Raw genomic sequence first — 22,058 nt, 5'->3', positions numbered from 1 at the left:
ATTACAGTTATGTCTTTGAAATCGTTTCAGAATTTTGGACAAGCGTTTTTTACACGTTAGTTATTTTCTGGCAAAAATTCAGAAAAAAACAGTATTTTTCAATGCCGGAAAAGAAACTTTTTTTTTTGGTTTTTTAATGTAAACCTAGAACCCTCAATGACATGGGTGGCCAAAACATTGACCGCGGTCGACCGATCAACCGCGTGTCAATAAAAATCAATTTGTTGGATTTTATAAGATCCAGTCATAGAATTAAAAATAGTTCAGAAGGAGCGTAGAATCAAATTTGAATACATCGGACTGTGTCCAATGATTCCCCCACTTTGCCTCACTTTCGCCACGCGCATTCGTGATGCTGCCGCGAATTGTTGCACGATGGGAAAAAATATAATTATAAAACAAATGTAAGGTAAAAAAAGCAATCTGTTATTTTCTCTAAAATTTTATTGTGCACGTGGAAATATTAATTGACACAACAGAGTAGATCATTTAATCAGAAAGGGTAAACAGAAAGGGTCATTTGACAAGAGTAATTGAATTATATATAAATATAAACCTAATATATAAAACAAATTTTATTTTACATAAAACTGATATTTTTATATCATGTTTAATAATATTTGATGTTTTAAAGATAATGTCGGCCGAATGTCCATGATAGAGTTGTTTAATCTGAGATCCAATTTGCATTAGTTCTTTCATTAGATGAGCAAAGAAGGGTAAAAAAATTTACTACGAAGGCAACACTAACAAAATGTTCATTTTGTTTCTTCGACAATCTGACAGATGGAAAAATAATTTAATTTGTAAGTAATGCATTTGTAACATACACATTCATTTGCTAATTACACATGAAATGTGATTGCATCTTGTTTTTTTAAGATCCTAGCAGTATTTCTACACTTTAAAATGACACAACACAGCATAGTTGAATTCAAATTAGGAGTTGCGTACTGAGCAACGTCTACAACGAAACTAATGGGTCAAAACGTAAACCTACTCATTTATGAGTAGTTTAATCGCCTTCTGTTTGATGTCTGTTTGCGGTTTCTGGACTATTTTTAATTCTATTGATACATTATTATATTACCCGTGGTCAATTTACAAACATGTATCTGTTTTGTTTATCTTTAATATAAATGACTTAATAATTCTAGTTATATCCATTCCCTCATAATAGTCTAAGAATCTACATTTTCTTCAATAATTATTACTTATTATCTACTTGTGGACCCGACAGACGTTGTCCTGCCCAAACGCTGGCTTTATTTATTTATTTATTTATTGTGGATAACTTATATAGCGCCATTTTCGTAATAAAATACCTCAAGGGCGCTTTACATGGTGATTCTATTGTTAAGTTAAATTAATTGAAGCTTTTAAATTTGTAATTTAATTGAAATAATTTATTTTGTTGTCACGTGCTACGGATTTCTTCAAATGATTTAGAGAACAAGTGGGTTTTAAGTTTTTTCCGAAACATCACTTCACTTTCACAGCCTCGCACCTCTGCTGGGAGAGCATTCCATGCCATAGGGCCTGCGACCGCAAATGCGCGCTCACCAAATTTAGTGCGCTGTTTGCGTAGAGGTATAATAACTTTTCCTCTCGCCGTAGACGTAGCTGATCTAAGCGTGAGACGCCTGTCAGCTAGTTCATCTGGAATGCATAGTTCCCTTAGATATTCCGGAGCCGAGTTGTGCAGTGACTTATACATAAGCCAACAGAGTTTGTATTCGACCCTCTGTGGAAAACGTAGCCAGTGTAGTTCCCGAAGTAGTGGAGTGATATGACTGAACTTAGAGATTCCGAAAATAAGTCTCGCTGCGGCATTCAATACAGATTGTAGGCGAGTCATTTTGTTCATTGGTAGACCTGCATAGATACCATTACAATAATCGACTCTAGACACTACAAACGCATTTATTAATTGACGGGCGGCATCAACCGGCAAATTTTTGCGTATGCATTTAATTTGTCTCAGCTGGTAGAAGCATGAACTTATCGTTCTACTAATTTGAGCGTCAAGAGATAGGTCAGAATTGAGTAAAACTCCCAGTAGTTTAACGGTGGGTAAAACGGCACTCCCTACATTGGGTAGAGCCGTATCCTGGATCAAATTCTGTCGTCTGGCTGAAGCCACCCACAGTTGTTCAGTTTTTGATGGGTTTAATGTTAGTCTGTTTTCAGCCATCCAGTTTTCTATTTTCTTGATGCATCCATCAATTAAATTGACAAGCACACTTCTCTCGCCTCTGGCTTGCCTCTGGCTTGCCTTAGAAAATTACTTTTTATTCATAAGTATGTACCTAGGTACTTGTTTGTGTTTAAATTCCAAAACTTAAAATTGTTAATATTCAAATATTAAATTTAAGTAGGTACTTGTTTATGGTTAAATTCCAAAACATAAAATAAATATTTTTTTCAAATATGGCATTCATTTTTCAAACGTTAAACTCTGGTCTTCGTACCAAAAGAGGGGTGTACTTATGTGGGAATACGATTTTTTTTAATGTTTTGCATTTAATATTATTTTAGTATTACCAAAATTCCAGTTATAAGAAATTAATGGATAGAAATTCTAAGGAATTTAAGGAAAGAATCTGATTGAGATCCACAAAAAACAAATGCTGTTTGTTAACATTCAAAAACAAACAAACAAAAAAAATAAATATTTTTTGTCAATGCATTCTCCTCGAATGCAACCCTTGTAGATCGATGAATAAAACATATATGCTCTTTACTTCTTTTTTACACATTGGATTGTATTTTTTAATATCTACGAACACGCACAGGGCAAAGATCTATATTTCTCTGAAAACAGCACATAAATCGGTTAAGCCGTTTAGAAGGAGTTCAGTGATATCACACGTACAGAAGAATTATATATATAAAGATACACATTATATGTATCATTCTTTGAGTAGTACAAATAGTATTAGTTAGTTCTATAAGTATAAGTAGACTCATTTATGTCTCATTTTTAATGGATCAATTGATCCAGTATATCTGGAATATTTCTGTTATTTGTACAAATTACTTGAATGTTATTACACAAATGAAATTATCTGTAATTAATAACACATTTCGCCAAATATGAATTCTGTAGCTAAATAATTGGGTTCATAATATCGCTCATCCTAAAAATTGCACTGTTGCAGTTTTACTTTTTTGTCCACCCATCAAAGATTTATGATATATGATATCAATAAATTAATTTAGGGTTTAACTAACATATTTCATGTTTCACTGTTCCTAGACTGTCGCGAAAATCTTATGACTGGTCATAAGACTTATGAGACTTGCAAAGTTTTTACTTTTTAGTTTTATTTCATTCATAAAACCTACAGTCATACATAATAAGTATTAACTCTTTCGTGGCTATGGTTTAACACGAGTCTACATAGAATACAAGACTTGATATATCTATTTTGTTATTTAAATGATGAAGTTGTATTATTTGTAATGTTCAAATTAAAATTTTCACATGAAATTCAGAATGTAAAATTTGTATAAATATGCTGGATTATGATACAAAAAATATTTATTTTTTCTATGCAAAGAATAATTATACGAATAAAAGTATATTTTATTATTTATTCATGTATCCGTAACTCTATGAGTTGAGTTCAGAACCAACATAATGGAAAATGAAAGCATGCATATTTTTTAAGAATACTAAAAATAAAAAATAAATTACAAAAACATGAAATTTAATAAACATCAGGACAACACGCTTCATGGTAATATATATATATATATATATATATATATTTATATATATATATGTAATGACTCGAAGCAGTCTCCTGCAATCGTCCATGTGATGCCAATACTCGCTCAATTTCGTAAGATTACCATAAAATCTTTATATATATGATTCCTCTGTACGTGTGATGTCACTGAAATTCTAAACGGCTTAATCGATTTACTTGCGGTTTTTAGAGAAATATAGATCTTTGCGCTGTGCGTGTTTGTAGATATTAACATCTTCAATTTAATATGCAAAAAAGAAGTAAGGAGCATAAGTGTTTTATTCAGTGTCTATATGTTTACAAACAGCATTTATTTTTTGTGAATCTCAATCAGATTCTGTACTTAAATTTCTTTCCATTTATTTCATTTAACTCAATTTTTGGTAATACTAAAATAACATAAAATTCAATACTTTTTTAAAAATCGTATTCCTACATAAGTACAGCCCTCTGTTGGTGAGAAGACCGGAGTTCGACGTTTGCATAAAGAATGCCATTTAAAAAAAAAAAATCATTTTAAGATATTCGTTCAATCAGTCGGTTATTGACAGTGAGCGGGAGTGCACGCTGGTTATATGACCGGCGTATTCATAATTTGCAGTTTATTTTACTACAACAGCCCTTAATTATATTATACGTTCAAACAAAGGTAAAATGGTGAATGTTACACAGTGTGTAAAGTGGCCACTCAAACCAGCCAATGACAGGTCACAAGCTCAAAGTCATAAGCCTAGACTTTAATATTCCCTTCTCTAGAATGTTTTCCATCCCTGCTGTAATTTGCATATCAATTTAATGAAATTTAATTATTGAACCCGTAACTATTTAGTACGCTAGCAAACGACTTAAAATTTCCGTTAATTATCGTAACCATTTTAACCAATCATGAAAGCAACCGAAATTAGTAAACACCAACTATTAAATATGAGGATAGCGCTTCATTTAATTAATTAACTTTTTTATTGATATTTTTACATTAACGACTAACTTTTTCACATAAATATTAGACATCTACAGGGCTTATGACCAGCTATTAGCTGGTAAAAGTGGTCATAAAGAGAAAACACGGTCTGGCATATTTTTATGCAAATATACTCCCTTATTTTCTACGCCGATTAAGAAACGAGGGCAGTGTTATTTTCACAAAATATATATATTATTATAGGCGTGTCTATTGCTTTGCTTTTTTGATAAATTGTTTCTTGTGGGAGCACTGACCATTCAAAAACCCAAAAAAGGGTCCAGTTATATCTGCCGTCTTCGAACGTATGGTATACAGATATGATAAATAATTTTGGAAAACAGAAAAAACAATATTACAGAAAAAAATATTTTTATACTCTCTCAGAAAAAAATAATCGAATCGGTTCAGTTTCACGATGCGGAAAACGGAACAACGACACATCGATTTTATCGTTTTCAGCTAAGCATAATGAGTCCAACGTGTAGTTGCCTATTTTGAAAAGTATTGGAAAGGCATTTGCGAGAGGGTGACAGGAAAATAATGTTCAAATACCCATTTAAAAAAAAGCACAGTATGTACTTATATATGTTAAGATTTTATGTGAATTTTCTTAGATATTTACTATTTCGGTAAGTGCACATACACGTAAATGTATTTACGATTTGTATACCAACTTTTTATGTATTTGAATATTTTACATACGTCATTTACAGTTTATATATATATACGGGAATATTTGGAACAAGTGTGCGAAGATTTTAACTGTGCCTCTTATATCGAGCTGAAGAGGGCTGCAGAAAATAGAGACCAATGAAGGACGAGATGCAGGACTTTGCTGCAAACCAATCCCCAGGATTGAGACTGCAAAGAAGAATTAATATAAGGGCGGGCATATTGCTTTAAGGCAGTTTTTTTTACTTACCTAAACCGCTCGATTTGAGAAAATAAGCAGCATATGGACATATTGTAGGCGTATTTGAATATTTAAATTACAAAACAAAACACCTTTTTTCTTTAGAAACAGAAATCGACTTAATATTTACTCTTTAAAATGAAAGGAGGAGGGAGTAAAAGTGGAAAGGAAACAAGGGGGAGAAAGGAAAACCTCAAATATTGAAACATATAATAGAAAATGACATTTTGATAGTGATCAAAATGTGAATAAAGATTGGGCGTCGATTGGTGTGAAAGAGGAGCAAAAAAAATAGAGTAGTGAATAGGTGTGTATTGAAAGGGTTTTTTCGTTACTAAAAGAAAATTTTGTTAATGCTGTGATTAAAGTCAGGAGAACTCTCTCAGATAACAGGCAAAGAGTGATTTTTTAAAATCTTGTGAAAAAGTGAAAGAATGTCAATGTTTTTCCTATGTTTGATGCTGAGGCAGTGTAGATGCGAGCGGTATTCGGCTTTATAGTCAAATTAGCGGAGATTAAAGATAAAACGTAAACAAAAATTATGCAATCGTTCTAATTTATCAAGCAGTTCAGAGTTAGCATCTGAGTAACATACATCTGCATAATTAAGGAGTAGGAGAAGTAAACTGTAAACTATTGTCTACCTAACATAACTATTACAACAAGGAGCATAAAATAAACAATATTTTGCCCAGTCAGGGTGTTTATATTTTTTTTTAAAGTAGTACCGTAATACTATGTTAAGAAAAACTCTACATATTTAGTTTTTTTTTTACTTTTTGTACCGTTGTATCATATACACACTTGCCAAACATACTACTTGCTGCTCGATGTTTTTTATTTTTTGTAACATTTTAAAAATAATTTTCATGATGATAGAATTCCATTCGTATATGCGGCCGCGGTCTCAATTTGGAACTAACACTGTATTCCTCCACTGTAATACTGGGAAATTAGAAAAAGGTGATTGTGCTGACCATGTGTATTTGATTGATCACAAACTGACAATACTGCAGTGAGGGGTACAATGAAAGTTTTAAAAGTTTATTTGTTTTGTTATTTTCGCGGTTTGATTGTAAAGAAATATTAAATTTTCGCTTAATTAGTTTAAAAAAAAAAAAAATTGATATTGATATGCGAAACTGAAGAAAGACTTAAGTCTTTATGAACAGTTTCGGAAAAGGGGTGGATGCTTTCATTGTATGCCCTTTGTAGCTGCAAGATGTTTGATTTTTGATATTAGCTGTCATAGTATGTTAATTCAATGTATTATTATTTAATCATTTCTAATTTAAGCTTTAACTGTAGATAAGGTCTAGATTTCTAACTGTTTATACTCTCTGTAGCTGCAGAATATGTTTCAATCTGGAATCTATCCGCAAACTTTAAAAAATAAATTGTTTTACTTAAAACAGTTCTTAGTATTTTTTTGTAAAATGTAAATTGGGGCTAGATTTTTACCATTAGGGCACTCTGTAGCTTTAAGACAAGTTTTATCTAGCACCTATGTATTATTTAAATTTAATACAATTCAAGTAGGTGAGACCGAGATATGTTGAAACAGTTTATACATTACCTAGTATATCTAAGCCTAAAACGGATCTACCTCAATGAACCTTATATCTTGACGTAGTTAATTTTATACCCTTTATAATCTAAACAAAATATCAGGAAAAAATAATCGGTGTCAATGAGAAAATCGGCTAAAACTGAAAAAAACTCCCTTCGTTACAACTTTCCTAGTACCGAGGTAAGTTGAAACAGAGATCATCAATCAATTTAATCCCAGTCAGTGAAAAATTCACTTTCCCCTCTTCTCAAACCAATGGATTACTTTCTTTCAGCACAAAGATGCTAAGGCTACCAGATTTCAGAGAGCTCCTTCGGGCAGCTTTTCTCGTTTGACAACGAGCAAATTTTTCGTGTATGTGGGCACCGCCAAAGAGACTTATGTCCTCAGATGCGGTGTGCGGTATGTGGTGGGTAAGCTGCCTTGGCGCTTTGAAGCTGCAGGGCGTGTTGAGATATTTATTGTACAGCGCCGTTAAGGAGATTTTTCTCAAAAATGGCGTCATAAAAAACATACGGCATAAATAAATACATAAAATTAATCAAAGTAAACAAATGCACAAGAAAGTGGAGTATTCCATAAGGCGCCATTTTTTCTTACTTCTGACGTAAGTATTTGTAAAGCACTTTACGCCGTCTTTCTAAGCTTTTCCATTCCAATGGAATTTTATTTAATTTTACATCCTACGCTGCTAAAACAAAGTCAGCCATCTTAAAAGACTCTTATTTGACGCAAATAAATTGACACATTAACAGGAATAAAGAACATTCCTGGGAAGAAAATTATACAAATAATTGTTTTTTTATAATTTTCTTAAAAAAATCAAACAACTAAGTTATTATTTCGATTTTATATCCGTAAGAATTTTAGCTGTAAAAACTGACAATGAAAAACGAAGGATTTAAATTTATCCATACTCGTTTCTAAGCCGGTGTTGTATGACAATTGGAGAATCTACAAAATAATTATATCTATCAGACGCTAGAACAGTTGGAAGTGAGGAACTGGAGAGAAATAGCAGCAAACCGGCAAGAGTGGTTGAGACTCCTGGATTCAACCAAGGCCCACCCAGGGCTGTTGAGCTAAAAATGACGACGAATGATCAGAAGACTAAAGGGTTACTTACAATATTTTGATTTCGTCCAAATTTTTGTAGACATGGACTGGATTCAACTCTTTGGGGAGCTGTTTACATAAAAGTTTTACAACAGATATGAAAAACATTCTAGATAAATATAAGATAATATATAAGTCTAGGCATCTACAGGGCTTATGACCTGTCATTGGCTGGTTTAAGTGGCCATTTTACACACTATGGAACATTCACCATTCTGTTCATATTTAAACATCTATATTCCTTCAATTCTTTCAAATGTTGATGTTTGTGAAGTTAAAGAGCTGAAACCTATATTATCTACTCTAAAATGTTCTTCATCTCTGTTGTAATATTAATGTAAACAGCTCCCCAGGAAGTTAAATCCAGTCCTTGTCTACAAAAATTATAACAAACTCAAAATATTGTTGATAAATCCATCTGGTCCATGAAGAAGTATAGAAATTGAAAAAAAAAGATTTTCAGGCGTTGCCTAGTATGTAGTTGAAATAATTCAATTTTATGAATCTCACCCGCATCAGTCGAGGTTTCAGCTCTTTGATTTTACAAACATCAACAGATGAAAGAATTGAAGGAATATAAATGTTCAAATATGGGCAGATTAGTAAATGCTACACAGTGTGTAAAGTGGCCACTTAAACCAGCCAATGACAAGTCATAAGCCCTGTAGATGCCTAGACTTCTATATTACATTCTCTTAAATGTTCTCCATCTTTGTTGTAATATGCCAAAGGGTTACGTTGAAATGAAATGTTTTTTTTTTGTACAGATTCGTGAGTTAAGTAATCTTGAATATTAGGGACCTCTTTTTTCTTTACATTAACCCATATATTAAAAGTGTTTTTGATAATAACGTGCGTTTCTACTTTACATAAAATTCACTATTTAAAGATAATAAAAACAGAATTCGACACTCTTCTATTCCGCGAATACTTTCCTTAGCCAACAAACTTACTTGTGATGTAGACATTTTTAATACGACAATTATCCATTTTAAAACGTTCTTAAATGCACTGTTTAAAACTAATTATTGATGTTTTTTATTATATATATAAAACACGAGTGATACTTTAATCCACAAATTTTGAATATCCAGTGACCGGTTTCATCGCTTTCGCGACATCTTCGAGACTGGTATCTTTATTAAAAAGTTAAATGTATTTATACAGAACAGAGGTAAGGATACATAATTCAAAGTTATATGTAATACATAAATCAAACTTTTATACTCACGAAGGATGAGACACCAAAAATAAAATAAAATACTCTAATAACTCATTAAAATAGCATTATATCAATTCATTAGTTAACCCATAGAAAATTTGTTGATAATGATCCTTAAGATAAAAATAACTTTATTTAATTTACTTACATATAACTTTGAATTATGTATCCTTACCTCTGTTCGATAAAGCGATGAAACCGGTCACTGGATATTCCAAATTTGTGGATTAAAGTATCACTCGTGTTTAATTTATATAATAAATTATAATGAACTTCCATCAAGAATTTTCTCTAACAAACTTAAATGTTTTAATTATTGATGTCCTGATAAAACTTTATTTTTCATGAATTTTTTTTTCTGTTTTTGATGTGAATTATTATTATCCTATCTTTTTCTGAAATAAATAAATTAAATATTTTTGTGTACCAAATATTATATTATTATCTTATATATACTTACTGTTAACTAATTTTATTATTTGTTTTTAACATTAATTTGTTAATACCATTTGTTAAACGTATTTATTTGTATATATGTTTTTTTGTTTAAATTCTATACGTATTTCTTATTTCCATTTTTTTTTCTATTTTACTATGTAAAGTTTCACTTTTTATTTTGCATAGTAGTATGCTTTTTATTGTTTTTACATGTATACAAAAAAGCGTTGTTTATTTTTAAAGTTATTACTTGCTTTGTTTGTACTTACCTGTATATTTTTTGTAAATGCCCCTTGGGCGTATTGTAAAATTTAACAAATAAATAAAGGAAAATAAAAAACATTTTAATGGCTACGCTCAAAATATCGTTGATGTAGTTGTTACTCCGTTTTAGTGTTATAGATCGGTATCTCCCTTTTTGTTGAGAAACCTATCAGTTGTTTCGTTTGCCATTAACGTTCCCATTGTTTGTTAGAATTCTATTCCATTTCAATAAAACTATCTAAAAGCACATTTGTCATGGAACGAAACAATCCATCTGACTGTTTTGGGTCAAAACCATTTGCAACAATTTGACATTCAGAACATGAACAAATGCTAATAGGCCATTGCAGATAAGCCACTAAAACGTTTTCAAATTTGTATAATTAATTAACATTTTTATCTTTGTCCGTGCGGATAAAGATAAAGATAAAGTTCTGTGTACAAAAAACAAGAAAAAAATTGTGCGAGTGCTTATTTGTCTCAACATTCTTCGGGTCCTGGGTTCGATTCTCGAGAAGGTTGACATTAAATATTTGTTTTAAATCATATTTTAGAGTGAGTTATTTCATTGTTCCTGGAGTGGCACCTGTATGTAAGACTGGTCATCTTACTTTTTTGTAAATAGTTATTGAAATTCTGTGCATTTGATTCAGCAATGCAGTGCCCTTTAAGCCATAAAGTCCGAATAAGGGTTTGATTATATTATTCTGATAAAAGTTCAAAAAGAATTATGTGTTTTTTATGAATACATTTATGGACACGGTTTTTAGTGCTATTCCGCGAATCATCAGAGGAACATTTTTTTATGATGTACTTGTAAAAATATCTTGGAAAATCATTTTTTTTTGTCAAATAATAAATAAATTGAGATTCAAAACGTAGTTGACCCACAAATCGATACACACCGCAAGCTGACTAGGGAAGCGGCTAGGTATGGGGGGTGTAGGGTTTTGTAGAAGGGATGCTAGTCCGAGAAATTAAGGGTTTACCCCAATTTACAATTATAACAATAAAAACAAAAAAAATCTTGTTTCGGAAAAAAAAATATGATAATTTGAGATTTTAGCACTGATAAGTCATGCATGCTTGTACTAATCAGTGCATGTGCTTATTAAAATGCATGTCGTTTTGGTTTTATATTTTTGTGCGACAACTATGGTGAAGGTGAATAGTGGGTTTTGCATGTTGGTTTAATTGGAGTCCCGAGGAAGAGATGGATACGTCTTGAAACCGGTAGAGATAAAAAAGTTGGTAAGTGGTTATACACAAATACTTGATAACATTTAGTTAAATGTTTAACCATATAATTAATTTTTTATTATTATCTTTAAATAAAAACATATTTTATGATCAGTATATTTTTTAATTAATGTTAGCAAATATTTGTGTTTGACCATTTACCGACTTTTAATATCTACTGGTTTGAAGACTTAAGTACCCATCTCTTCATCAAGACACTCACTACACCAACATGCAAATATTTTATCACAACAATGTCTTAGGCATGCTCAAATGTTTGTAGACAGGCTGAATTTTCTCCTCAGGGAGTGATTTAGATCATAATTGGTTGGAATAGAGAAAAAAAACATTTTTGAAATAGGAATGCGAAAATATAGACAATTATACAGCTCATGACATGTCATTGGCTGACACTTATGTCACTTATGACTTCTTGCGTGGTAGGCAAACGCGCTGACCAAAACACCACGAGGCTGACGATTTATTTACTTATATTTTATTCTACTTTTAAATTTATTTATTTACTTAGGATATGTAATGAGGTAATGAAAAATACACCGCAAGACCAAGTTTAATTGAGAAAAAAAAATCTTGCATTTTTTTCTTGCAACAGGCGGAAATTGAACCAGCGACGCAAGTTTCACAGTTGGCCGTCTTACCAACTGCGCCACGGCGCCTGTCATAGAAGATTTATTCACAAACATTGGTTTGGACATGTAGAGCGAATATACTGCTAAAAAGATTTAATAAATAAAAGTTGATGGATGCGAAAAACGATGAATTTATCTTGATTATGAGTCTAAAGGGTGAAATTCGTTGTTAATCCACAAAAGATTTGATGAAATAAAAGTATCGTGGGTAAGACATATTGTTTGTTTTGTAAATAGATCAAATCAGTTTTGAAGTTTCTTAGAAAAAAAACCCTTTTTTCACAACAGTTTTCATCATGTAATTCGAAATTCAATCACGTTTTTTGGTGATGATTGAATAGTACTAAATATATCCAATGAGTTGAACAATGTTCCACAATGAGAAAACACAATATAACTTTTGTAGGGAAAGCTATTGAATCTTGTCGGCTTTTGTCGTCATAAAACTGAAGGCTCTTACAATAGATTTCTTGAGGAATAATAGACTTGGAAAAGTTCTTCTATCGTTCGTACCTTCTTGAACCCACAATAAACCATTGAAACTCTAAGTGTATTAATTATTTCTCTACATAATTTATTTCACGTCATGATTTTACAAATATCAATCTTAACAACATTACTAAAAAATTTGTTTTTTTTTAATGATTGATTGATTGATTTTCTAGTATTCATGTTCAAAGCACTAATTTTGTGGTCAAACGTTTTAATTAATGTTAGTAAATAATGATCACTAACCGATGTTTTGTGTTTACCGGTTTCAAGGCTTACCCGTCTCTTCGTAAGAACACTCACTATACCAACATCCAAAGACTAAAATACCTTTCATCTTTACCACAAATACATGTTTCAATGGAGATTTAAAGGGAATACAAACACCACCATGTCCAAACATGCAGTAAAATTTGTTTTATAATATTAAACAATATATTGCAGAAAAAAGGAAAGTTAAATATTTCAAATTGTTGTTAGAAATATTTTACCCGCATCAAAAAATTCATTTATGTTGGGTCTAAATATTATTAACCTAATTTTAGAGCATGTTTGGATATAGCGGTGTTTGCATTCCCTTTAACTCTGCATTAATTGATGTATACTTTCGTAAGAAATTTGTTTACTACAGCATGCAAACATGTAAAACCCACTATACACCTTCATCATAGTTGTTGCACAAAATGTAAATCCAAGATGCCATGCATTTTAATAGGCAACCCTTGCATGCACTGATAAGGTTATGAAAATATTTTGTGCTGCGGGTAGTAGTAGAAATAGTTGAAAAAAGAGTGAGGGGATGAAGGGAAGTGAATTATTATTATTATTTTATTTTTTTGTTTTTTTTTACAATAAACGTAAGATGTTAAAAAGTTTTTAAAAAAAAGGATGATTACATAGCAATGAAATACATATTAACAGTAAAAATAGAAAACAAAAAATCCCACAAAGGCATGCCCTGTTCGTGGATGTACAGAAAATGTTTTTGAATTTTTGCTCCTATAATAAAAAGACACGTATAATATCTATGTTTTTATGAATGTATGTATGTGTATGCGAATGGGTGTATGTACGTATGTGTGTATGTACATGTGTATATTTGTGTATATTTATATATATGTGTGTATATATGTGTATGTCTGTATGTATATGAATCAAAATGTGTATCCGAATAAGTTTATATTTTGTTTGTCTGTGCTCTATATTAATTTGTTAACTATTATAATATATTAAAATGTAATTGCCTAGCTTGGAACGGGGTATGTACCCTTGTTAGCTGGGCAAAGTGAAAATGGAATTGTATTTTGATAAAGAGTGTGAATAAATAAACAAATAAATAAATATTTTTGTGTAATATTAGAAAAAGAAAATAAAATATTCTGTAAAAGATAAGAAAGTACTTTTTTATTTAATGCATGGCATGTTGGTTTTATATTTTTGTGAAACAACTATGGTGAAGGTGCACAGTGGGTTCTGCATGTTGGTTTAATCGGTGTCCTGATGAAGAGACAGGTACGTCTCAAAACCGGTAGACATAAAAAGTCGATAAGTGGAGTTTACTAATATTTACTTATATTAATTTAAATGATTCTCATTTATTTTGGATTTAGAACACATTACTAGCAAAACATTTACAAATGCAAACATTACAAAAAACATTAAATAAGAAGAAAAAGTTAGGTAAAAATTAAAAAAAACATCTATGCCAGCTGTTTGAATTTATAGTATATCATCATCATACAGCTATTTGTTTATTACACCATGGTTTGAAATCGAAAAGCAATCGAAATCGAACGTCTCTTTAATATCAAGAATGAGAATAGGACATTGTATCGTTGCCTCGCATTTATCGAGAATAGGTGTCTTTACTTCGGCAATGTGTCTTTGAGAAAATGACGATGAGACATTAGATCATCTGCTTTTTGACTGTCCCCTCTACGAAAGAAGCGAATTCCTTCAAAATATTTGTGAAGAATATAATACGTTCCCTCTTAACGTAAAATTTTTACTCGCCCAGAATGACTTGGATGCTTATTTACTTCTAACTAAATTCTTAAGGACAAATAATAAAAATATTTGAATTTGTTAAATATTATTTGCCAAATTTAAATAATAAGTCTAATTGAATGTCCCTCTTTACTGTTGGCCCAAAATTTCATGTTATGTTTACGTTTAATTTAGACGGTAATAATATTTTATTGTCACATAACTTTTTCATACTGATTTTAACTACCTCACATTATATTATATTTTTTCGTGGGTATGGGTTTTTTTTTCGTCGTTCACTGAAGCGTATATTCTTTAAATTTCTTATTCTTGTTTCTAAGAGCCAAAATCACTCGCAAACGAGTGGAGGCGTATAAAAAAAAAAAAAAAAAGAAACCGAACGAATAATAGTTCAGGTGTATCGTCGTTTTAACCTTGAACATACTGTAAAAAAACTCTCTCGAGTTCATGCGTAGTAACTTGAGGGTACTGTGGGTTACTTTAGATAACCTGAAGTTAGGAAATGATTGCCTGATTATCACTGTTTCTTTTCGTGTTATTAAAATGATAGCGTGAATAGCTTAGTAATTTAATTAGATTACATCTCATTCTCTCAAATGATTGCTTAACATATTTGTATCGGGGTACAATTTCAGAGATCCCGATGGACAAAAACGCGGTGCGCTCCTGTTCACTGACTCATGGCTTCTAACAAATCCGCAACACTTCTGCTTCGAGTGATACCCCGCTTTCCCCGCTGCCGCCATGCTAGTCGCCGTTAGCTCAATTTAAAGTGTAAAATCTGTCGGCGGATACCCTGTATAAATACATTGGATTTCTCAATACAGATACCAGTCTCGAAGATGTCACAAAGACGATGAAACCGGTCCCTGGATATTCCAAATTTGTGGATTAAAGTATCACTCGTCTTTTTCCATATAATAAATTACAACGAACTTCCATCAAGATTTCTTACTTACAAACTTAAATGTTTCAGAACTATTGTTTTTTTAAGTATAATCCAAATGTACCTAACTCGTAGTATATAATAATAATTAATTTTATTTTTATTATTTAAAAACAAAAATAATGGTCAAGAGATGGTTCAAAATTTAAACGGACGAACAATAATCGAATGTTATACATACATTGGTTTTTTTTTATTTTTTTTATCCGTAGGTTTAGGTTTTGATTTACAAATATTTTTAATGCATCATAATACATAAAGGTATAACAATTGTATTTACTATATGAAATAATTATTTTTAAACAGCAATTTTATGACAAACATCCGATTATAATTAATGTATCATGCTTTTAAAATTAATATCATATAAAAATCATTAAAAATACTTACATTTAAATCCGAAAAACCTCGCTGCTTGCGGTATATTTACACTCAAGACATGATTATTGGCGAACTTTTTTAACTTTTCCATTACTTTGGAGTCGAATCCATCATCATCAGGACTACCGTCCAATGATCTTGGAGCTCCAGTCCCTGTTACATTTAAATCTCTTCCCCGAAGAGAAACAACAGGTTCTATTTTTACTCCGTCGAAAAGGCTGTAGGAATCTTTAGAGAGTGTCTCATCAACGTACCCTAAAAGTTCGATTTCAATTTTATCGAACTCGTCTTCTTTACTCGGCTCTATTGGTGCATTTTTTTCGAGTTGTAACGCTTCGCTAACATCTTTAATTAAATCATTTTTATGAGTGTGACTGCTTTCTTTAATTTTTAATTCTTGATTTTTTATGAATTCTTCTATTTCAAAATCAGATGAAATTGGTTTGAATGATTTTAGCTCATCAACATGTTCAATTTCTTTATCTGCTTTTGATTGTACGTCTATACTTGTCACAGTTTTGTTTTCATTTGAGTTTTGAGCATCTGGTTTTATAGTTTCAATTTGTTTTATTTCTATGTTGTAACTTTCTTTCTTTAAATTTACTTGGTTGCTGGCAGGTCTCAACATTGGAGTTATATTTGGAATGTTGATATCTCCAGATAATCTTTTTGGTTCGTCTATTGACGTTACACTACCACTTCTTCTCACGTTTGAATACGCATTTGTATTTTGAACGCTAAATAAAACGACGACAAAACTTAATATGATAAAGTTGTAAGAAAATGTTCTGCTTATTGTAAACTGCTTATTTTTATTCATTTTGAATATATTCACCGCACACATTTTATTGAAAAATAATTTTATTACACTTTACAACAAATCTGAAACTTAATATTTTACTAAACATTTTTTTCTCCTAAACTGAATACTTTAACTTGCGATTTTGAAGACGTCATCTGAAACAAACAAAAAAATATATAAAAAATCGAATTCAAAACAAAATGATGACCAACTTTTATCCTCGGTCTACCTATTCATATATCACAACAGATATTAGGAACATTTCAAAAAAGGAATGCGGTAATCTAGGCATTTACCGGACATACTATCTGTAAAAAGTTGTTGATCATTTAACACGCTGGTTAAGTTTAAACATCACAAAAACTTTGCCATTATTCAAGACTCATATTTTAAAAAAAAATTATTTGAATTTAAGTTGGTACCAGCAATGTGCAAGAAAGTGACGTGATTAAAAAAAATAATTTTTGGATGTCGTATTATCATGATTTTAATGGCTTTAAATATGCTCATGGCAAAGATCTACTTTTCGCTAAAAACCGCACGTAAATCGGTCCAGTAGTTGTTCAGTCCATCGAAGATATACATACAAATATTGCCTTATATAAATGTAGTTGCATATAATATGTATGTTCATTTTGAACCAACGCATGCGTATTGACATATCTACCGTGTTTATTGTTGACGTGCACTGCATTTCGTGGTTACCTATCGTACTCGTTGTACATTATTCATTCAATATATGAACAAATTAAATTTAAAATGTTTTATTCGAAACAAGATTTTAAAACTTACTTTACTTTTTGAAATACAATCAAAACATCACAACTTACGTAAAAACAATATTTGTAAAAAGGTTTCGAAATGGGTACAAACTATTAAAAAAAATAAAAAAAACTTTTAAACCTCCTACCAAGTCTCTCTCCCATACCTTTTAAAATATAAATACACGTTTTAAATTACATTTTTTTTACTTACTATTAATATATGTCTACTATTTTTTATGTAATAGCTGTAAAAATCCAGAATAAATAAAATAAATAAATAAATTATTATCTTTACTTAACCAGTACAAAATAGTGCATAAGGCAATGAATGGACCCACTTACGAAAGGTTTTAAGTTCGATTCCAGAGGAGAACACTACTTTAAAATGTGATTTTTCTCAAGCCTGGGTGTTTTGTTCTGTAATTTGTCATTTTTATCCATCAAGTTTATTATATTTTAACAGATCGGCCTTGCGTTACCATAACTACTGGAAAAAAAATGTATTATTAACTTACTTCATCAATTAGAGATATATAAATTCTTTAGAAAGGTTTTTTCATTAATTATTACAAGAATTATGATTAACAATGTGCATTATGTGTCATAGTTTATATAACTTTGAAAATTGATAATAAAAGTGAAAAAAATCGTGTCGCATTTACGCATCATTTTAATTTATACGTTGATAAAGAAGCTTGTGTAGCTTTGAAAATGGTCAGTAGAAATAATAGAAATTAAATTTGTAAAAACACGGTTGTTTCATTTTTTTTATCATAATAAATCATCCTAAAGTTTGTGCTTCAAATTTAGACATTTGCATTTTTTATGTTTATGGTTTCACTGCGATTCTTCTAAGTCTTCATAGCATTTTTGGCAATATTAACAAGTCGATGATATTAAAATAATATTTAAAACTCATTACAAACGAACAAACGACAGTAAAAATATAAGTTTTATTTTATAAATAAAACACGAGTGATACTTTAATCCACAAATTTGGAATATCCAGTGACCGGTTTCATCGCTTTCGCGACATCTTCGAGACTGGTATCCTTATTAAATATTCCAAAATTTGTGGATTAAAGTATCACTCGTGTTTTATTTGATGTATGGAAAAACACCAAAGCGGTGTTTACCAATAAAACCATTGGCAAAAATAATTAATATTAAAATTGGGTTTTTAACTGAGGATGCCGACAGTAATAAATAATCATACACGTGCGTTTTGGTAAATTTTGAAAGCTGAAGTGAATTCCTTGCAACTAGCCACGGTTAAATACTTGGGTTTTTGCACTTATTAACAGAGGTCAATAAAACACGACTCCGTACAACGAAGTAAATCTCGAAATTCTTCCAAGGGACCGGACTTAATCCTACCCCATCATAAAATGTAAAACTTCCCGTCTCCGGAACGTGAGAAACCTTGCTCGGATTATCTGCATGCCGAAAGATGCATAGGGCACTAACACGGTCGACAGATATTCCGGTCACTCATATGTATGGAGGCAAGATGGTTAGTTTTACGCTTCAGGTTCCAATCAAGGAACGATAAAAACATTGCAGCCTAGAATTAAAATTAAAAATCAATATTTCACATCTTCCTTGCCGGGAATCGAACCCGACGTTTATTCGACATATATATCTTTATTCATTCTCATTTCTCTATCCGCACTCGGTGGTGCATATAGCACCGGATCAGTTCGTTAAGTGATTCCCATTTACATAGAAGGTAAGGCGATCAGCTTACGCTTCAGGTTCCGGTCCAGGAACCTCTATCAACCATCAACCACGAGGCGAAATTATAAATAAATTATATCTTAATCTCCATGTTTGTATTTAAGTTGATTTAATTAAATAAGTGTAAGTTAATTATAAGTATTATTATAGTTTTGTTGGATATAAGTTTAGATGTAAGATTTGTGTAGTAATAAGGGTTAAAAAAGGACAACATTCTAATTGTGCTATATGTGTGAGGGGGAAAGGAGACAGACACGATCGGGTGGTTCTATAAAATGGGCCACAGCCCTTACAGTTTTTTTAGTTGAGTGGCAGGTCTCCGGACCTCCGAAGTGTTTTCAGTTGAGGGAAGATAGTCGAGGGAGTTTTTAGTCGGGAGAAGAAAGTCGCGAAACTCGTCGCGGGACAAGTACTCGGACTTGTCCCAGCCTTTCGGTTGAATCTCCAAACTCCGGACCTTCGAAGTTTCATGGCCCAGTCTGTCAGCTTTCACCACGTGGCCGCCTGCAACCATGTCCAAGGCGTCCGCCTACCGCCAGCGAAGGAACCATCTCCGCGCCCCTTGCCGCCCCTCAAGAACGACGCTTCATCAGCGCACATCGTGATGACGTACCCCATGCGTCGTCCCTGGACGTCCACCTACGCGCTAACCACGCGTCCCCGCCGCAGCTGGATGCTGCCGCCGCAAACAACAACTCCGCCTGCAACACGCAGCCTCACGCGTCGTCGACAAGACGTCCGCCTACGCGCTAACCACGCGCCCTCGCCGCAGCTGGACGCTGCCGCCGCAAACAACTCCGCCTGCAACACGCAGCTCCACGCGTCGTCCACAGACACGACGCCGCCTACGCGCTAACCGCGCGCCCTCGCCGCCGCTAGATGCTGCTGCCTCCAGATCGTTTTGGGTAGTATTAAGTTTAGTTATAAGTCCGTAATATTAAGAATTAAATTAAGACATAGGTTTGATATTTGTTTAATTATAGGGATTGTTATCCTTTAATCGTTAAAAACTATAAAACCTACATGGGAATTTGATCAAGCACTCTTTCATTATTATATACCCCTTCCTCTCAACATAATATTACAAGGCAATCTAATTAATTTTACTAAAATCTTTTAATAATTAATATAAACTTTAGAATTAAATGAAACAACTGGAAATTCATATATTTCTAGTGTGTTATATTTATAAAATAAATTACAATGAACTTCCATCAAGAATTTTCACTTACAAACTTAAATGTTTTAAAAATATAAGTGACTAATTGTTTTGTCACGAAATCCAAAATTAAGTTTTTTAATTTACCACGTAACTCAGGTTGTGCGAGCTGACGCCCATTGATATCAGACGCAAATTTTGGGGCTTACAAAAAAAAAATATTTTGCGTGACGTTCCTAAAGTGAACTAATTAATGTCAAAATTGGACTTATTTTTTTTACGTATTGCCTTTTAGAATAACATTAAAATCTGTTTTTTATATAATCTTACTTAGTTTTAACAGTTTTACAAAATAACTGTTTTTACTACACTGTTTTGGAATTTATTTAAAATAAAAAATAATTAATTAAATGATAAATATGAAATGGTTCACACTTTTATTCACACTTTATTTTCAAATTTATTATTTAACTACTTTTGGTAACAAATTGTCTTTTTTGGGGTTTATCACAAACTAATATAATACATGTAAAAAGTACACAGTGTGGAGTTTCATTTGTTTTTTTTAAACGAGTTGCTTATTTTTTGTTTTGCTTATTATGTACAAGGCTTATGCTCGTATAAACCAAAAATGTATCTTCCTTCTAATTGCTTCAAATAAATGGTGTGAAAATCTGGTGGGGTAATCGGCTGTGGCCTTGTTAAGGAACTGTTCCACATTTGTTTTAAGTAGAGGAAACCACAGAAAACTCATTTACACAGTAGGGAGTGAGTGAGTGTGGCTGAAAGTCAGGAGAAAGAAGTTTATCTGTGGGTAGGGAGAGGGAATATATCCAAAATACGACTATCAATTATTTTTTTTAAAAAACACAAAAGAGTTATTTACTGCCTTTCTGCTTTCTAATTTTTCTAAATTATGAAGCATGCTTTCTTTTTATGTGTAAAATGTCGGTACTATCTTCCTCAACCCACACATAAACCCCCCTCTCTCATCTCTTAGCCAAACTCACTCACCCCTTACTGAGTACATTTTATGTATAATATCGTCACCGTTCAGGCAAAAGCCGCTAAACCTGAAAATGGGAATTTTCAGTTAAATATGCCATTCGAAGCGTAAAATTATGTTCTTAAAAGAAGCTAATGTTACCGAGGTAACGTTTTTAGAAAAAAGTAAATCCGAATTATTTGTTTTTTACTACGTGACTTTTAATTATCTTTATATATATATATATATAAAAAGGCAATGTTCGTATGTGTGTCCACGATAGATTGAATAACTACTGGACCGATTGACGTCCAGTTTTCAGCACAATTGACAATTATTATTGACAATTCAATTTTATAAATTTAAAAAAAATACTTGTTTATTTTTATTACCTTATACTTGTTTTTTATTTTTTACTATTATATCAAATTGCTAATATTTTTTTTTTTCACTTAAATTTAAATTTTTAAACAACCTTTATTTATGTTTTCTTTTTCCTTCTCTTTTTTATACTTTCATAATTAACATTAGATTTAATTGCTTTTTAATATGGAAACTTCACTGGTACACTAGAATTAAGTCCAATTGTGTAAAATATTAAACTTTGTAACTGTACTGTATGTTTCCTGAATAAAAGAAAATAAAAAATAAAAAATA

The 22,058-nt window shown here is 31.6% G+C and overlaps 1 protein-coding gene and 1 long non-coding RNA gene across 4 annotated transcripts in view; one reads left to right on the top strand and one right to left on the bottom strand.

The window, feature by feature from the left end:
- Positions 1 to 22,058, bottom strand: part of Osi24 (Protein) — a 157,092-nt gene that overhangs the window by 74,073 nt on the left and 60,961 nt on the right. For all 3 annotated transcript variants that reach the window (XM_088224247.1, XM_088224248.1, XM_088224249.1), the window contains exon 2: positions 15,964 to 16,911. In XM_088224247.1, the coding sequence (XP_088080373.1) occupies positions 15,964 to 16,798 (835 nt within the window). In that variant the 5' untranslated portion in view covers positions 16,799 to 16,911. The remainder of the gene's footprint in view (positions 1 to 15,963; positions 16,912 to 22,058) is intronic.
- Positions 1 to 22,058, top strand: part of LOC148282959 (uncharacterized) — a 159,871-nt gene that overhangs the window by 80,670 nt on the left and 57,143 nt on the right. The window lies entirely within an intron of this gene.

The sequence above is a fragment of the Micrasema longulum genome, unplaced genomic scaffold (genome assembly GCF_059751315.1).
Source record: "Micrasema longulum isolate JH-2025_06_02 unplaced genomic scaffold, ASM5975131v1 h1tg000274l, whole genome shotgun sequence".
Lineage (NCBI taxonomy): Eukaryota > Metazoa > Arthropoda > Insecta > Trichoptera > Brachycentridae > Micrasema > Micrasema longulum.
Note: the sequence above shows the minus strand (reverse complement) of the source record. Positions and strands in the feature narration are given on the sequence as shown.